The sequence below is a fragment of the Miscanthus floridulus genome, chromosome 7 (assembly GCF_019320115.1).
Source record: "Miscanthus floridulus cultivar M001 chromosome 7, ASM1932011v1, whole genome shotgun sequence".
In the NCBI taxonomy this organism is placed as follows: domain Eukaryota; kingdom Viridiplantae; phylum Streptophyta; class Magnoliopsida; order Poales; family Poaceae; genus Miscanthus; species Miscanthus floridulus.
This window is the reverse complement of record NC_089586.1, coordinates 67,714,532-67,729,300: the sequence shown is the minus strand read 5'-3', so window position 1 is coordinate 67,729,300 and position 14,769 is coordinate 67,714,532. Positions and strand designations below refer to the sequence as shown.

The window sequence follows — 14,769 nt, the reverse complement described above, 5'->3', positions numbered from 1 at the left end:
TAATCACCAAAAGCTAATTCACAATTTATCTTAACCAAAATAGACAAGCCATCTAGTGCTGTCCAGAAATTTCCAGAGAGCAAGCAATTCGGAAATACTAACTTTGAACAGCCATAACTCCTAAACTCTTTGGCCTATTGCTCTGAATTTTAACACAAGATACATGAAGAAGTTTTCTACAACTTTGTTATTAACCATTTTTACAGAAACACCATTTTAGCAAGCAACATACCAAACTACCAAATCTGTCCGAAAACCCGCTCTATTCGAATTATAAAGCAACAATACTTCTACTTCATATAAGTATTCAAATTTTACAACACAAAGTCTACCAACAGTGCAAGCATACCAAATACACTCAAGAGAACATAATGGTAAAGCCCAAACTATTTATTTAAATGCCTTTATTATTTTATTTAGATACTTAGGTTAAATAATAAACATATACTAAATGTATTCATAAATTCTCAAACATTTACAGTGCCTTATAATGCTACCAAAAGACTACTGTAAAAGTTTCATGTCCTTTACCTTAGTAGAACACTTCTATACAAAAATGACAAGGTAGAAAGCCTATAATAGCAAAATAGAAAACCCTAGTGAAAAGTGTCAAGCAACAGATTTTATATTTTTCTTATCATCCATATGGTACTAGGATAACCTCCAACAAATTTCATGAATATTGGATTCATAAATAATTTATAAAAATTCATACAACAGATTACCTAATTTATAAAATAAAAATCTATAACTACAAATTATACATGCATTGATCCTCAAATTTTTACGAGAGCTCATACATGTCAAGAATCGCTTACCACAAAAGTTCATAATTTTTGGAGCACAGGAACTCTAGATATAAAATAAACAAGTTTGCATGTATTCAAAAACACATTTCAAGTTTCAATTTAAATCTTCCAAATACTTTACTGAAAATGCTAATATCATATTTTCCTAAATACTACACTTCACCAAGATCTTAACCCAAATTTGAACTACAAAATTTTAGGATCTCCCAAACTCCAGATATAAAATTTACAAAACAGCATGAAATCTGGAATTAAATGAGTCTATCCTACTCTCTATTGTCGCTGACCGGTGGGACCCGCCTGACAGTGGACCCCCACGCGTTAGTGACTCAGAACAAGGCAAGCGGCGTTGCTTGATACCGCACGGCCACGGCCTCGACGACGACGAGCTTCACCAGCGACGGCACCACTACTACTGTGACCCTCGTGACCTAGCGCACCAATTGAGCTACTTGGTTGGGGCCCCCCTCGTCGGCGCTAAACGAAGGACGGCGGCGGCCATGGCAGACGGCTATGATGGGCGTGGCGAGGCGGGACGATGGCAATACATCCGGAGCCGCCATGAAGGCTCGAAATAGGTTCGACCAAGTAAATACAAGCTACAACAAAGTCTATTTCATCGACTAATGCGGCGAGTGGCGGTTCGGAGGTGGTGTGGCCGCGTCGATGTGAGCTCAGCGATGGACACCGGTTGAGGACCCGAGCGATGGGCACGACAAGCCTTACTATGTGCTTTAGGCTAGCAAGCCCATAGTGGCGGTGGGGCTATGTGAGCACGACAAGGCGACTGTGGTGACGAGGAGCAGCGAGGCGAAGCTGGCACCAGCAGACAGCGACGGCTACAAGCGCTCGGTGTTGCATAAGCTGTCTGCTAGGCTGGGCGAAGAAGGATGCCGAGAAAATGAAAATGGCAAGCGCGGGTGGGTGAGTGGGGTGGCGTAGGGAGTGTTAAGGCCGGCTTGGCCTGGCTTGGCCGCACGGGGTAGGGTGCCGGCGGCGGCGCGGCGTGCCTCAGCTCCACGTGGCACACGGGCTCTAAAGCCGGTCGGCCATCAAGAACGGCGATTTAGTTCGTCAGTGAACACTATGCCGAGCCTGACGACGTGTTTTGACAGCGCAATTCCTCATGATACAAGGCAATTCACGAATGACTCAAACAAAAATTGTAGCCCTAAGTACCATCTCCAATTCTTGTTAGAACTCAAGCCCTAATTCTCAACCAATCTCGATTTATGTCTTCCCAAAGTTGGGCTTGTCCGACTGTCAGTTAACTAACTTGGCAAAAATGTGCTAAGTGTTGAAAACAGTTATTTGATGATTTTTGTGAGCCTAATTCAAGCATGTTAGGAGCTAAATCAGTCAATGAACCAAAAACAAAAGTTGTTCCTCTTGCCAAACACTACAACTTTGCTTTAGTGACCCCTCCATGCAAGGTTTTTAGCACATAGTTCCAACTTGGTCAAACATGTTACATTCAAATGATGGTATACCTTCACAAGCGGTCGCACTATCATACTTGAACTCATATAAACCCGGTAGTCCGTCAAGTACCACGATGGGTCTCGATAAATGATTTACAACAACCAAGATCGTACATGATTCAACATACATGTCACATATTACATAAAGGTCATAGATACATTTCCATCATCAGAGTATGAAACAAAGTTATTACAAACCGAGTTTGATAGATAAAAGCGGAAGCAAATTAAGTTTGATAGTAAAGTTTCCAACATGGTTTAATACAGTGCCAAAATACGATCACAGTCCACAAAAGCATGTAGAGGGATTAATAAAGAAGCCTGCCCAAGGCTTACTCCTCATCCACAGCGGGATAGAAGCAACTCTTGCAATAGCCATGATAAACAGTGCAATCTGCAACAATGGAAAATAAAACCCTGAGCACAAGAAGGTACTTAGCTAGACTTATCCATCATAAACCAGAAATAAAATGAATCCAAGGATCATGCAAGGCTGTATAAGTGGAGATAGCTTGACAACATTTTGCATAAAAGTGATTAACTCAGTTATACAATTATGATTCTGTTATCAAGTTAATTATAACTATCCATCTCTAAATTAGCAACTAACCTGTGCCAAATATGTGGTATATCATTTTAACAGCATATAATAGTAACCATAGCAGATATTGTAATTCTATGCTCATTCGAACCATCATATTCCATAATACAATTACTACGATGTTGGGGCTTGCCAAGTTTCTCACTATCTGGGAGAGACAGCGATTCAAATCGATTTCAACCAGCTGGGAATTTATTCCTAACACAAACCCTGGTAGACCAGATCATTAGTCGCCTTAGGTCACCTTTGGTACAACTCAGGTACACAATTCGTGGGTTCGTACCGCGCCGCACAATCGGGGATACCAAATGCCAGGATGTTTAGGACTACCCTGCCCTTGGGCTCAGTTTGGCTCCCTGCAAGGAGTGCACAACAGAACGGGGCCCAGCCTGAGTTGAGCTACTCGGCTTCATGGTCGGAACGAGTTATCTGGCCAGCTAAGTGATAGGCATGCGTTCAATCTTGTCAGAAGTGCCAACAACGGTTAGAGAGCACTTGCACATTTGAGTTAGAGAGCACTTGCACTTGATCATCTTCATCATCATTCACTTGCCTCGGCCTCAATTCACCAATATCCATGTTCTTCATAGCATTTGAAAGTTGAATGCCTCTAACATCTTCCAAGTTCTCATTCTCTACTTGTGAACCCTTGGTTTCATCAAATTCAACATCATGAACTTCCTCAATTATACCACTATCCAAATTCCAAACTCTATATGCTTTGCTTGTAGTGGAATAACCAAGTACGAATCCTTCGTCACATTTCTTGTCAAACTTGCCCAATCTTGTGCCTTTCTTCAAGATATAGCATTTGCAACCAAAGACCCGAAAATATGCAATGTTGGGCTTTCTACCATTCAAGAGCTCATATGGTGTTTTCTCTTTCAATCGGTGACAATAGAGGCGGTTGCTACAATAGCAAGCTGTGTTGATAGCTTCAGCCCAAAAAGATTGACTCACATTGTACTCACTAAGCATAGACCTTGCCATATCAATGAGTGTTCTATTCTTTCTTTCAACAAGGCCATTTGATTGAGGTGTGTACTTGGCCAAGAATTGATGTCTAATTCCAAATTCATTACACAACTCATCAATTCTAGTGTTCTTGAACTCACTACCATTGTCACTTCTAACTCTCTTGATGGTTGTTTCAAATTCATTGTGAATACCTTTGACAAATGATTTGAATGTTGCAAATACATCACTTTTGTCTACTAGAAAGAATACCCATGTGTATCTTGTGTAGTCATCCACTATTACAAAGCCATATTGTTTCCACTGATACTAGTGTATTGTGTTGGCCCAAACAAATCCATGTACAATAACTCAAATGCTTTGCTAGTGCTCATCATGCTTTTCTTAGGATGGGTGTTTCCAACTTGTTTGCTGGCTTGACAAGAGCTACAAAGCTTATCCTTTTCAAACACAACATCTTTCAAGCCTTTAACTAAGTCATGCTTAACCAATCTATTCAATTGTTTCATTCCAGCATGACCAAGCCTTCTATGCCATAACCAACCCATGCTAGACTTTGTGAACAAGCATGTAGATAATCTAGCTTCACTAGCATTGAAATCAACCAAGTATAGATTCTCATATATAAAACCTTTGAAGATCAAATTAGAGCCATCTACACTTATGATTTCTACATCATCTACCCCAAATATGCATTTGAATCCAAGATCACATAATTGTGCCACAGATAGCAAATTGAAGTTCAAGCTCTCTACTAGCAACACATTGGATATGCTCATGTCATTTGATATTGCAATCTTACCAAGCCCTTTGACCTTGCCTTTGCCATTATCACCAAATGTGATACTATCATAACCATCATTGCCATTGGTGTTGATTGAGTTGAACATTCTTGCATCACTGGTCATGTGTTGAGTGCACCCACTATCAAGAACCCAATGCCTTCCTCCAGCTTTGTAATTGACCTACAAGAGAAGATCAATTCTTTTTAGGTGCCCAAACTTGCTTGGGTCCTTGAAGGTTAGTCACTAAGCTCTTTGGTACCCAAATGGCTTTCTTCTTTGAGCCCATCCATGGTTTACCAATGAACTTAGCCTTCACACCATTTGTACCCTTAGTAAGCATATAGCATGAATCAAGCTTTATGAAGGATACATTAGCATTTTTGCTCTTGTTGTTGCATTCTTGCTCTTTATGACCCACTTGCTTGCAACTATTGCAAAACCAACCATTGTTCTTCACAAAACTAGTCTTATGAGGAGCAAAGGCCGCCTTGCCTTTCTTGGGGGTATAGCCTAATCCCTCTTTGTAGAAAGAAGCTCTTTGGCTACCCAAGCACATAAGCAAGCGATCCTCACCACCATAAGCCTTAGCTAAGGTGTGAGTGAGCTTGTTGACCTCCTTCTTGAGGTTCTCATTCTCAACCACTAGTGAGGCATCACAAGTGAGACCATCACTACTAGATGAGGTGGAGGTGGAAGTACTACAAGAAGGGTTAGTGGGAGCAACAATGATAGGCATAAATAATGATTCATCAATTATATCACAAGCTAAGCCAATATTGCAAGTTTCAACATGCTTCCTTTCATTTTGCTCATTAAGCAAAGAAGAATGAGCCTTTTCAAGCTTCTTGTGAGCCTTGCCTAGTTTCTCATGGGCTTCCTTTAGCCTCTCATGAGTTTCTTTGAGCTCATCAAGGGCTTGCTTAAGGGCTTTTACCTCCTTATTCAAGCTCTTGTATTCCCTTCTCTTAATGTCAAAGTGTTCTTTAGCATCTTCTAGCATGTCAAATAATTTATCCTTAGTAGGTTCATCATTATCACTATCACTATCATTTTCATTTTCATGTTCATTTTCATCATCATGTTCTTCATCACTTTCATCATCACAAGATTGTACCTTAGTGGCCTTAGCCATGAAGCATGATGAAGATTCAAAGAGAGAAGGCTTCTCATTGATAGCAATGCTTGCAAGAACTTTATTCTTGGTGGTCTTGACATCATCACTATCATCATCATCACTTGAGGAAGCATCACTATCCCAAGTGACTACATATGAACCACCTTTCTTTTTCTTGAAGGCCATCTTGTCCTTCTCTTTCTTTTCCTTCTTGTCCTTCTTCTTGTTCTTCTTATTGTCATCATCATTATCGCTATTGTATGGACATTGAGCAACAAGATGATCTTTGCTTCACACTTGAAGCACCTTCTTGACTCTTCTTTGTTCTTGGATGAAGACTTCTTTCTTCGAGCATGGTAGCCCTTCTTCACCATGAACTTGCCAAATTTCTTGACAAAGAGAGCCATCTTCTCATCATCATCATCCCATGAATCATCATCTTCACTTGATGTTTCTTGCTTAGCTTTGCCCTTGGATGATGTGGCCTTGAATGCCATGCTCTTCTTTTTGTCATCCTTCTTCTCATCTTTCTTCTCCCTCTTTTCTTCCTTCTCATCATCATCTCTATAAGCATCATCGGTCATGATGTCTCCCAAGATTTGTTTTGGTGTCATTGTGTCCAAACCGGTCCTCACTAGCAAGGTGACCAACATGCCAAATCTTGTGGGCAAACATCTCAAGAACTTATTGGAGAAGTCCTTGTCCTCTATCTTCTCACCAAGTGCTTTGATATCATTGACAATCACTTCCATCCGATGGAACATGTCTGGCACACTCTCATCTTCCTTCATCTTGAAGCTTGCAAACTTCTCTTTGAGAATATATGCCTTTGCACCCTTCACGGCTTGAGTGCCCTCAAATGACTCTTCCAACTTCTTCCAAGCTTCATGAGCCATCTCAATATTCTTGATTTGCTTAAATGTTCTCACATCAATTGCATCATGAATGGAACTTAGAGCAATATCATTGTTTTGGAGAAGCACTTCTTCGGCCACGGTGGTATTTTTCAGATCCTCAATCTCAATTTTGGTTTCTACCACCTTCCACACCTTTCTATTGATTGACTTGATATGTGTGGTCATCTTTGACTTCCAATAAGAATAATTTGAGCCATCAAATTGGGGTGGCTTCTTGGTGTTGTTGATTTGAGCCATTTTAACACTGAAGGTTGTTAAGCCTCAAATAACAGTGACCCTAGCTCTGATACCACTTGAAAGGTCCTAATAGCTAGAGGGGGGGGGGTGAATAGCCTATTAAAAAAAATCTACAACAACACTTAACAAAACGGTTAGACAATTATGAGGCAAAGAAAGTGTTGCGCTAGCCTACTCAAATTGCAAGCCACCTACCACAATTCTAGTTTATATAGTATGTATCCACACAATAGCTATGTCACTATACTAAGTTAGTGTGCTCTCAAAGGCTAACTAAAGAGCCACACCAACCAAGCATGCAAGCTCTCACAACTAGCTACACTAAAGAGCTTGACAACTAGTTTGCGGTAATGTAAAGAGAGTGATCAAGAAGATTGTACCGCCGCATAGATGAAGGAACCAATCAATCACAAGGATGAATAACAATGAAGACCAATCACCTCAGAATCAATGATGAACATAATGATTTTTTACTGAGGTTCACTTGCTTGCCAGCAAGCTAGTCCTCATTGTGGCGATTCACTCTGTCGGTGTTTTGGTCTAGCGGGTCCTCAACCGACTAGTGAAAGTTTACTGCATGCCCCTAATCCCGCATGGTGATGCAAAGAGACATAAGGTTTATACTGGTTTAGGCAATAGGTGCCCTACATCCAGTCTGAGAGAGCGATCTTGTATTCCTTGCACTGAGGTGCTTGTAGTAGGGGCTTACAAGCTGAGCAAGAGAGGGAGCTAGTCCTAGGTCTCTGCATAGAGTGGCATGGGTTGCTTGAGATGTTGATCTCTTGTAGTGAGGAAGCGCGTGTGTTATAGAGCGTTGTGCGTTGCTTGCACATGTGAGTCTCTTCCCCCTAGAAGCGGCCCTGGTCACTCCCTTTTATAGTCGAAGGGAGGCACAGGGGCAGTACATGTATTTGCTACGTGGCATTTTGTGAGCAGAGGCGGTTTGTCCGAGCCCTGTAGCTCGTCACTATGGTGGCATGGTCAGTGGAGTAGCCTTGTCCTCGGTGCACTGGAGCGACGAGCTGATCATGCCTGATCCTGTGCGATGTGGGAACTCCTGTGGTGGCATGCGTGCCTTCTTCTATTGGAGGCGTCCTAGTCACTGTATGTTTGACCAACACGGAGAGCTGAGGCTAGGTAGATGTGACGGCATGGGTGCGCTGATTCTGAGGCTATAGGAGCTTGGCCCTATGCACGACGTGGGGGCTCCTACAGCTTGACGCAGGGCATGGCGCATACTATAGACGATGTGCCTGTCCTAGAGTGCTGACAACATAGAGAGCCGAGGCCTAGTCGGTGCCGAGGCTGAACCATTATGGGGGGCTCGGCGGGCGCGAGTCCTAAGGCTACAGGAGCCTAGAAGCAGATAGCCGAGGCTTAGAGGGAGCAGTTGGTTTTGTACATTGATTCTGAGGCTACAGGGACCCGGACTTGACTTTCCATGCTGCGCTGTCCTTAGAATAGGGGTTAGGTAGCACAGTGCAGCACGGGTGTCAGCCGTGGGCACAGTGCCGAGCATAGCGGCCGGTAACCCCTACCCCATCCTATCCCAGGTGGCATGGCGTTGATGTGACTCCCGTCTCTTTGGCCACTCCGCTGTATCGTGCCGTTGTTTGGCTGACATCGCGGGAGTGGTTGGACGCATTAGTTGGATATGATGTCCTGTCAGAGAAGTTGGTCAAGGCAGAGGTGATGAGGTTGATGCCGAGCTGGCCTCGAGTGAGTCGGTAGCTGGGTGCTCGTTCGAGGCCTTGTGGTGCAGGGCTTCGGGCGAGTCAGAGAATCGATACCTCATCCTAGGCCTTGTGGCATGGGGCCTCGAGTGAGGCAGAGAATTGGTACCTCATCTGAGGCCTTGCGCACGGGGCCTCGGGCGAGTCAGAGAATCGGTACCTCATCCGAGGCCTTGTGGCGTGGGGCCTCAGGCGAGTCAGAGAATCGGTACCTCGTCCGAGGCCTTGTGGTTTTGTTCTGGGCCAAGCCCACTTCGGGTGAGCTCGGATATTGTTTGAGGTGGGCCGAGTGGTCCAGCCGAGACTCGGATAAGGTGGGGGTTTGCCGGTGATTGTCTCTTGGCTTTGATATTTACAAGGTCTAAGCAATTTTTTTGGTTCTTGCTTAGGGGACCCATTTTTATGGTACCCAATAGTAGCCTTCGAGCCTCAGGGAGAGTGTGAGTGCTCTCCCTGAGGTTTTGATGAGACTTGGCTTATGGCAGCTCCTGGCGGGATGGTGTTTCATACTCGAGGCTTTGGTGGGTGCGCGCGAGCGCACCCGCCGGGTGTAGCCCTCGAGGCCCTAGAGGAGTGGATTTATTCCTCTAGGGGCTTTTTCATGTTGAGTGAGGGGTTTTATCGTGTTTGCCGAGCCCCTGAGTGCGAGTTCGGGTCGCCGGGCCTCGACTTGGTTGCAAGAAGAGCCCCCGAGCCTCTGCTCAGAGCAAGAGGGTGATTAGGAGTTTCCCTGTCTTTTTTGTGCGGCCCTCACGCATCCTTTTTGTTCGAAAGGAGGGGTTTTATCGCATTTGCCGAGCCCCCGAGTGCGAGTTTGGGTCGCTGGGCCTCAGCTTGGTTGCAGAAAGAGCCCCCGAGCCTCTGCTTGGAGCAAGAGGACGATCAGGAGTTTCCCTGTCTTTTTTGTGTGGCCCTCACGCATCCTTTTTGTTCAGAAGGAGGAGTTTTATCACGTTTGCCGAGCCCCTGAGTGCGAGTTTGGGTCGTCGGGCCTCAGCTTGGTTGTAGGAAGAGCCCCCAAGCCTCTGTTCGGAGCAAGAGGGCGATCAAGAGTTTCCCTATCTTTTTTGTGCGGCCCTCGCACATCCTTTTCGTTCGAAAGGAGGGGTAGAGTATGCTAGGCTATCCTCAGTGGGCGAGCAGTGACACCTTCGGTGAGTTGTTACCGGGTAAATCCAAGTGGAGGCCCATGCCCCATTCGATAGGGGTTGGCTAGCAGTCCAAAGATGCACTCCAAAAGTACTAGAGGGCTTCTCTAGTGGGTTCTAGGGCTGTTTGATTAGCCCCGGGGGCTCAGTGCTCCTCTACGGTGGGATCCCATTCAGAGACCTCCCTACCGGTCTTGGACACAACTTAGGGCATCCCAAGCAATTGCTTGCTTGGGCCTCAGCCATGTACGGGCTCACCCATAGTCATCCCTGACTCTGTTTATCCTGGGGCGGTTGTCGAGACCCTTGGGGGCCCAGCCTTCGAACCCCTAGACCATAACGGGCTCGGTGCCCAGTTCCTTAGTCTAAAAGGAATCGGGTGGGGATATTCCCTTCCCATCGGCTGGCGACGGTGGGTGCGCCTTTTGAGGCAGTTCCTTGGGGATACAGAATGGCACCAGCCGTTGCTATGGTCGAATGTGACGCGACGTCTGCGGATTGAATGTTACTGTGTGCGCACGATTAATAAGAAAAAGGTGGATGCGTGGGCGGTTTGGTCGGATCCAGATTAACTGTGCTAGATCTAAGGGAAACTTTCCTGGTTTCATCGCCCATCCATTTCGCCCTCTTTCCTTGATCATAAATACATGATGAGCCGCACCTCGCCCCTCCTTACCTTGCCTGCATTCGCCCTTTCTACCCTCGAGCAGTTGCTAAGAACAGAGGAAGAGAGCGCCAGGGAGAAGAAGGGAGAAGGGGGAGGAAAGGAGAGAGATAGCGAGAGCATGCCTTACGGCTGTAGCCACATTCTCCACCACACCCATGGCCGGCAGCAATGTTGTCCTCTAGGCGGAGCCTTAGGGTCTGTCCGATGTGTCTGTGGCGACACTACAGTCGCTCGTCAATGTCGATCTCCTCTGCCCGGTCACCGACCCCAACAGACCGGAGTGGATTGCTCTGGGGGAGGAGTCAGAGCCAAGGCCACGCGATGGCTACATCATGAGCTTTGTGGCCTTCCACGAGCGTGGCCTCGGCTTGCCAGTGGACCAGTTCATGCGGGCACTCCCGCATTACTATGGCGTGGAACTCCACAACTTCAACCCCAACTCCATCGCATAGGCAGCCATCTTCATCGCCGTCTACGAGGGGTACCTAGGCATCGCCTCCCACTGGGAGCTATGGCTCCACTTCTTTTAGGTGGGGCTCAACACCAAGTCGGTAGGTACGACGGGCACGCGAAAGGTGTTGAGGGCTAGCGGCTGCACTCTCCAAGTGCGCCAAGATAGGCATCCCTTCTACATCCTGGCCCAGCTCGCGTCATCCAACCGTCGCTAGTACAATAGCTGGTTCTACCTCCACAATGATGATGGTGGGCTTCCCCCCTATACCGAGCGGGTCGTGGAGAGCCAGCCGGAGAGGTGGAGGTACGACATCCCGTTGGCTGATCAGTCCAAGCTATAGCCACTCCTGAAGGCGCTAGAGAGGCTACACAGCCGTGGCCTTATGGCGGTCATGGTCGTGGCGGCCTTCCACTGCCGGAGGGTGCTGCTGCTGATGGCTTGGCAGCAACGCCTATTCGAGATGACATCGGGTGAGCCGATCGATGGCATCCGGTTGTCCACCATCGCCCTTTCCGACGAGGAGATTCTGCGTCGGGTGAGAGAGACGATGGAGGGGCGGTAGAGGAGCAGTGATCTGACCCCATTCTCAATGCACCTGTCATGGGGGTACATCTCTCTGGTGAGTCACGCATTGCTGCGGCCCTTGAGGCCTCCTTGCTCCTTATGTTTTCAATCTATTCCTTTATTTGTGTTTGCCATTCTTGTAGGGGATGAGGGATGTGCGAGCCTCCCCACCGCCCATTCCCGAGGACGCAGAGCGGTGGGCAAAGAATAGGGCGCATGCCGAGGCATACAAGGAGCGAAAGGATGCCGAGGAGGCAAGGTGCAAGAGGAAGAGCCTCAAGCACGACAAGCTAGAGAAAGGTCGCCGGCAATAGAGGCACGACGGTCTCCCAGAGGAGCCATCTCTATCATCATCATTGATGGATTCTTTGAGCAATGATGACAAGAGCGAGGCGGGGCGGGGTCCCCTGGACCATCTCCCTAACGTCAGGGAGATGGCACCCGAGACGTCGACGAGCGGCCCAGCGTCTCCTGGAGGAGGAGGAGAGGGCACCTCGGGGCTGGTGATCGCCCACCCTGGGGCCGAGGCCGACACGCCCAAGACACGGGCATTAGGGAAGCACGCCATCAGCCTGATGGGCTTGATGGCAGAGGTGGAGCGGGTGATGGCGGGGGCGACCCAACCGCCTCCGTAGAGGGCCGAGGAGGCTTTGGAGTCCAGCGAGGTCCGGCCGGTACCGGCAAACACGGGGGCCATGCCACCGCCGCCGCCATCGCCGTTGCTGAGGACGAGGGACATGGTGCGGAAGCTATTGCTTCCCCGTTCGAGGTAAGTGTTTTGTTAGTGGAGTTTGCAGCATCTCCCACTCGTTCTTTGGTCATATGCTGACCTCGTGAGTGTTTTGTCTTCAGCTGGAAGCATCAGGCAGAAGCGCCCACCTTGGCGCCACTTATGGCGCTCAAGGTGAGCACCAGCTCCACCGCCTAATGGGTGGTGGACGCGTAGGCCACCATATAGCATGGCGTGGCGTTGGCCAGGGCTAACCCAAAGGAGCCGGTCGCCCAAGGAGAGGATACCGAGGTGGCCACGAAGCAGGCGAGGGAGGAGGCACCTATGCCTCGTGAGGCCGAGGCCCTTGAGTCGGGTGAAGCCGAGGCACCTTCAATCACTAAGGCCACCGAGGGCGAGGTCGAGGCCCCTAGGACCTCTGAGGCCAAGGTGGCAGAGGCTAGGGCTTCTAGGGCTTCTGAAGCTGAGGTGGCAGATGCCGGGGCTCCTAGGACCACTGAGGCCAAGGTGGCGGAGGCTGGAGCTCCCAGGACCACCGAGGCCAAGGTGGCGAAGGCCGACTTGGGTGCGGCAGAGCCGGTGGCCCAGGATGTAGAGACGGAGGCGGGGCAAGCTTCGGTACCACCCCCGGTCCAAGACCCACCGCTATCGCAGGAGAGCGCCCAAGAGGTGGAGGTTCATTCAATGTCCTCCAATGATACTTCTCGGGGGAAGGAGGTGGCGGACGCCGAGGCGGCCAGCACCACGGAGCAGCCAACTCTGACTTCTAGTGAGGGGAGCTCGGCCCTCGTCCGGGTATGACACAAGCCCCATGGGTGGGATAGCCCACATGTCTTATGGCGAAGCCAGGATGACCCTAAGGGGGAACCTCTGTTCGCCCTTGAGGACATGGACGAGGGGAGGCACTGGGCTCCTTTGAGCAATTCCACTGGCTAGCAGAGCGATCACCGCAGACAACGCTGTCCGTCATGGCTGAAAACCTGCCCGGCGTTGCCCAAGTACGCGCTTTCTTTTCTTGTGCTGTGTCATCTTTTTCCTGAGTTTTCTCGCAGTGCTTGATGTTTATTCTGCCTATCCAGGAGATCGAGGCCTGGGCCCTCAAGAAGTCAATGTTCCTCCAACATGAGAGGGACGTCTGGGACCAGCTCTAGCAGCAGAAAGACCTACTCGCCAATGCTAATGAGATTCTATTGGCACAGAGCGCAGAGGTAGAGGACCTCCGCCTTCGCTGTGCTGACATGAAGGCCAAGGTGGCGATGGCTCAGGAGTAGGCCGCCCCTTTGGTGGCATGGATCAAGGAGCTAGAGGAGGAGCTGACCTAGGTGGCCGGTGAGCGGGACACCTTCTGGTCCCGGGCCAAACAAGAGGTGGCCTCTACCAAGGCCGTCGCTGAGCAGCTAGAGGCGAAGGAGGGTGTGCACCTACTGACGAAAGGTGCCCTGGCAGAGGCTATCAAGGTGGCCGAGGCCTCCTGGGTCAAGGCCTTAGCTTGGAAGGAAAAGGCCGAGGGTGAGTCCTATTGAGCCGCGCCCCTTGTTTTATTTGTTCTTCTTGCGTTCGACCCCTAACTCCCTGATGTGACGTAGAGCTGGAGAGGGAGGCTTCTAGGGCGGCCGAGGCCTCTTGGGTCGAGGTCCAAAGCTGGAGGGAGAAAGCCGAGGGTGAGTCTCATAGGCTTATGCCCCTGTTTGGCTTGTTTTCTTTCATGCTTAACCCTATCCAGCTTGTCTTGGCGCAGGGTTGAATAAGGAGGCCTCCTGGGTAGCTAAGGCCTCTGTCGTAGTGTAGGCGGTGCTCGAGGCTGAGATTCGGGAGCACAACGTGCTGCAGAGCGTTGTTCGTACCACCTGTGAGGCCCTAGAGGTTGGGGAGGGGGGGAGGGTCGAGTTGGGTAGCTCCTTTAGGAGCCGCTTGATCGTGTTGAGTGGCCGAGTCGACGAGTGGCTCCGGGGGGCATTGCATATGGGCATCAAGCGTGCCCTGGCCATCATCTCCTCGCACTATGCCGGTATCGACCTCGAGGCCATTAGCGATGGTTATGTAGTGGCTAACGATGATGAGAAGGCCAAGGAGGAGGTCATGAAGCTGGTGGAGGTGGCTGAGGCCCCTAGTACAACACTGGCCAGGTTGTTCGAAGAGGAGGTGGTTCCTCCTACACCGACCACCGACGCTAGCGACCCTGAGTTTTGACCTAGGCCAAAGGGGCCATGTAAATAGATTAGGACCTACATCATTGTACCATGACGCTTGTGGCCATCGAGGCCTTTTAAAGTACTTGTGTGTATATTCTTTTTAATCATTTTTATTGTATTTCCGAGCCTCTGCCCTCTGTCTCGTCTTTGAACATATCTCTTGCAAAAACTTCCTCGGAGCCTAAGCTGCCCTTTGGGCAAAAGGTGGTGAGGGAGTTGCCATAGCCTAGAGGCGTAGGCCATCTCATGGCTTGGCCGGCCTTTTGGCCCTGAGATAGACTTTCGGTTCTTAGGTTTTTTACAATCGATTTGTCAGAGTATGCGAGAGAGTTTGGCATAGATTTTTTTTTCAAAAAATGACT

At 48.7% G+C, this 14,769-nt stretch overlaps 1 protein-coding gene across 1 annotated transcript; it reads left to right on the top strand.

Moving 5' to 3' along the window:
* The first annotated feature begins 12,539 nt into the window (after positions 1 to 12,539).
* On the top strand, positions 12,540 to 13,366 carry LOC136465607 (uncharacterized). Its single transcript, XM_066464274.1, has 2 exons — positions 12,540 to 13,010; positions 13,295 to 13,366. Exons 1-2 carry the CDS (start codon positions 12,540 to 12,542, stop codon positions 13,364 to 13,366), a joined length of 543 nt encoding a protein of 180 aa, XP_066320371.1.
* Positions 13,367 to 14,769: the final 1,403 nt, after the last annotated feature.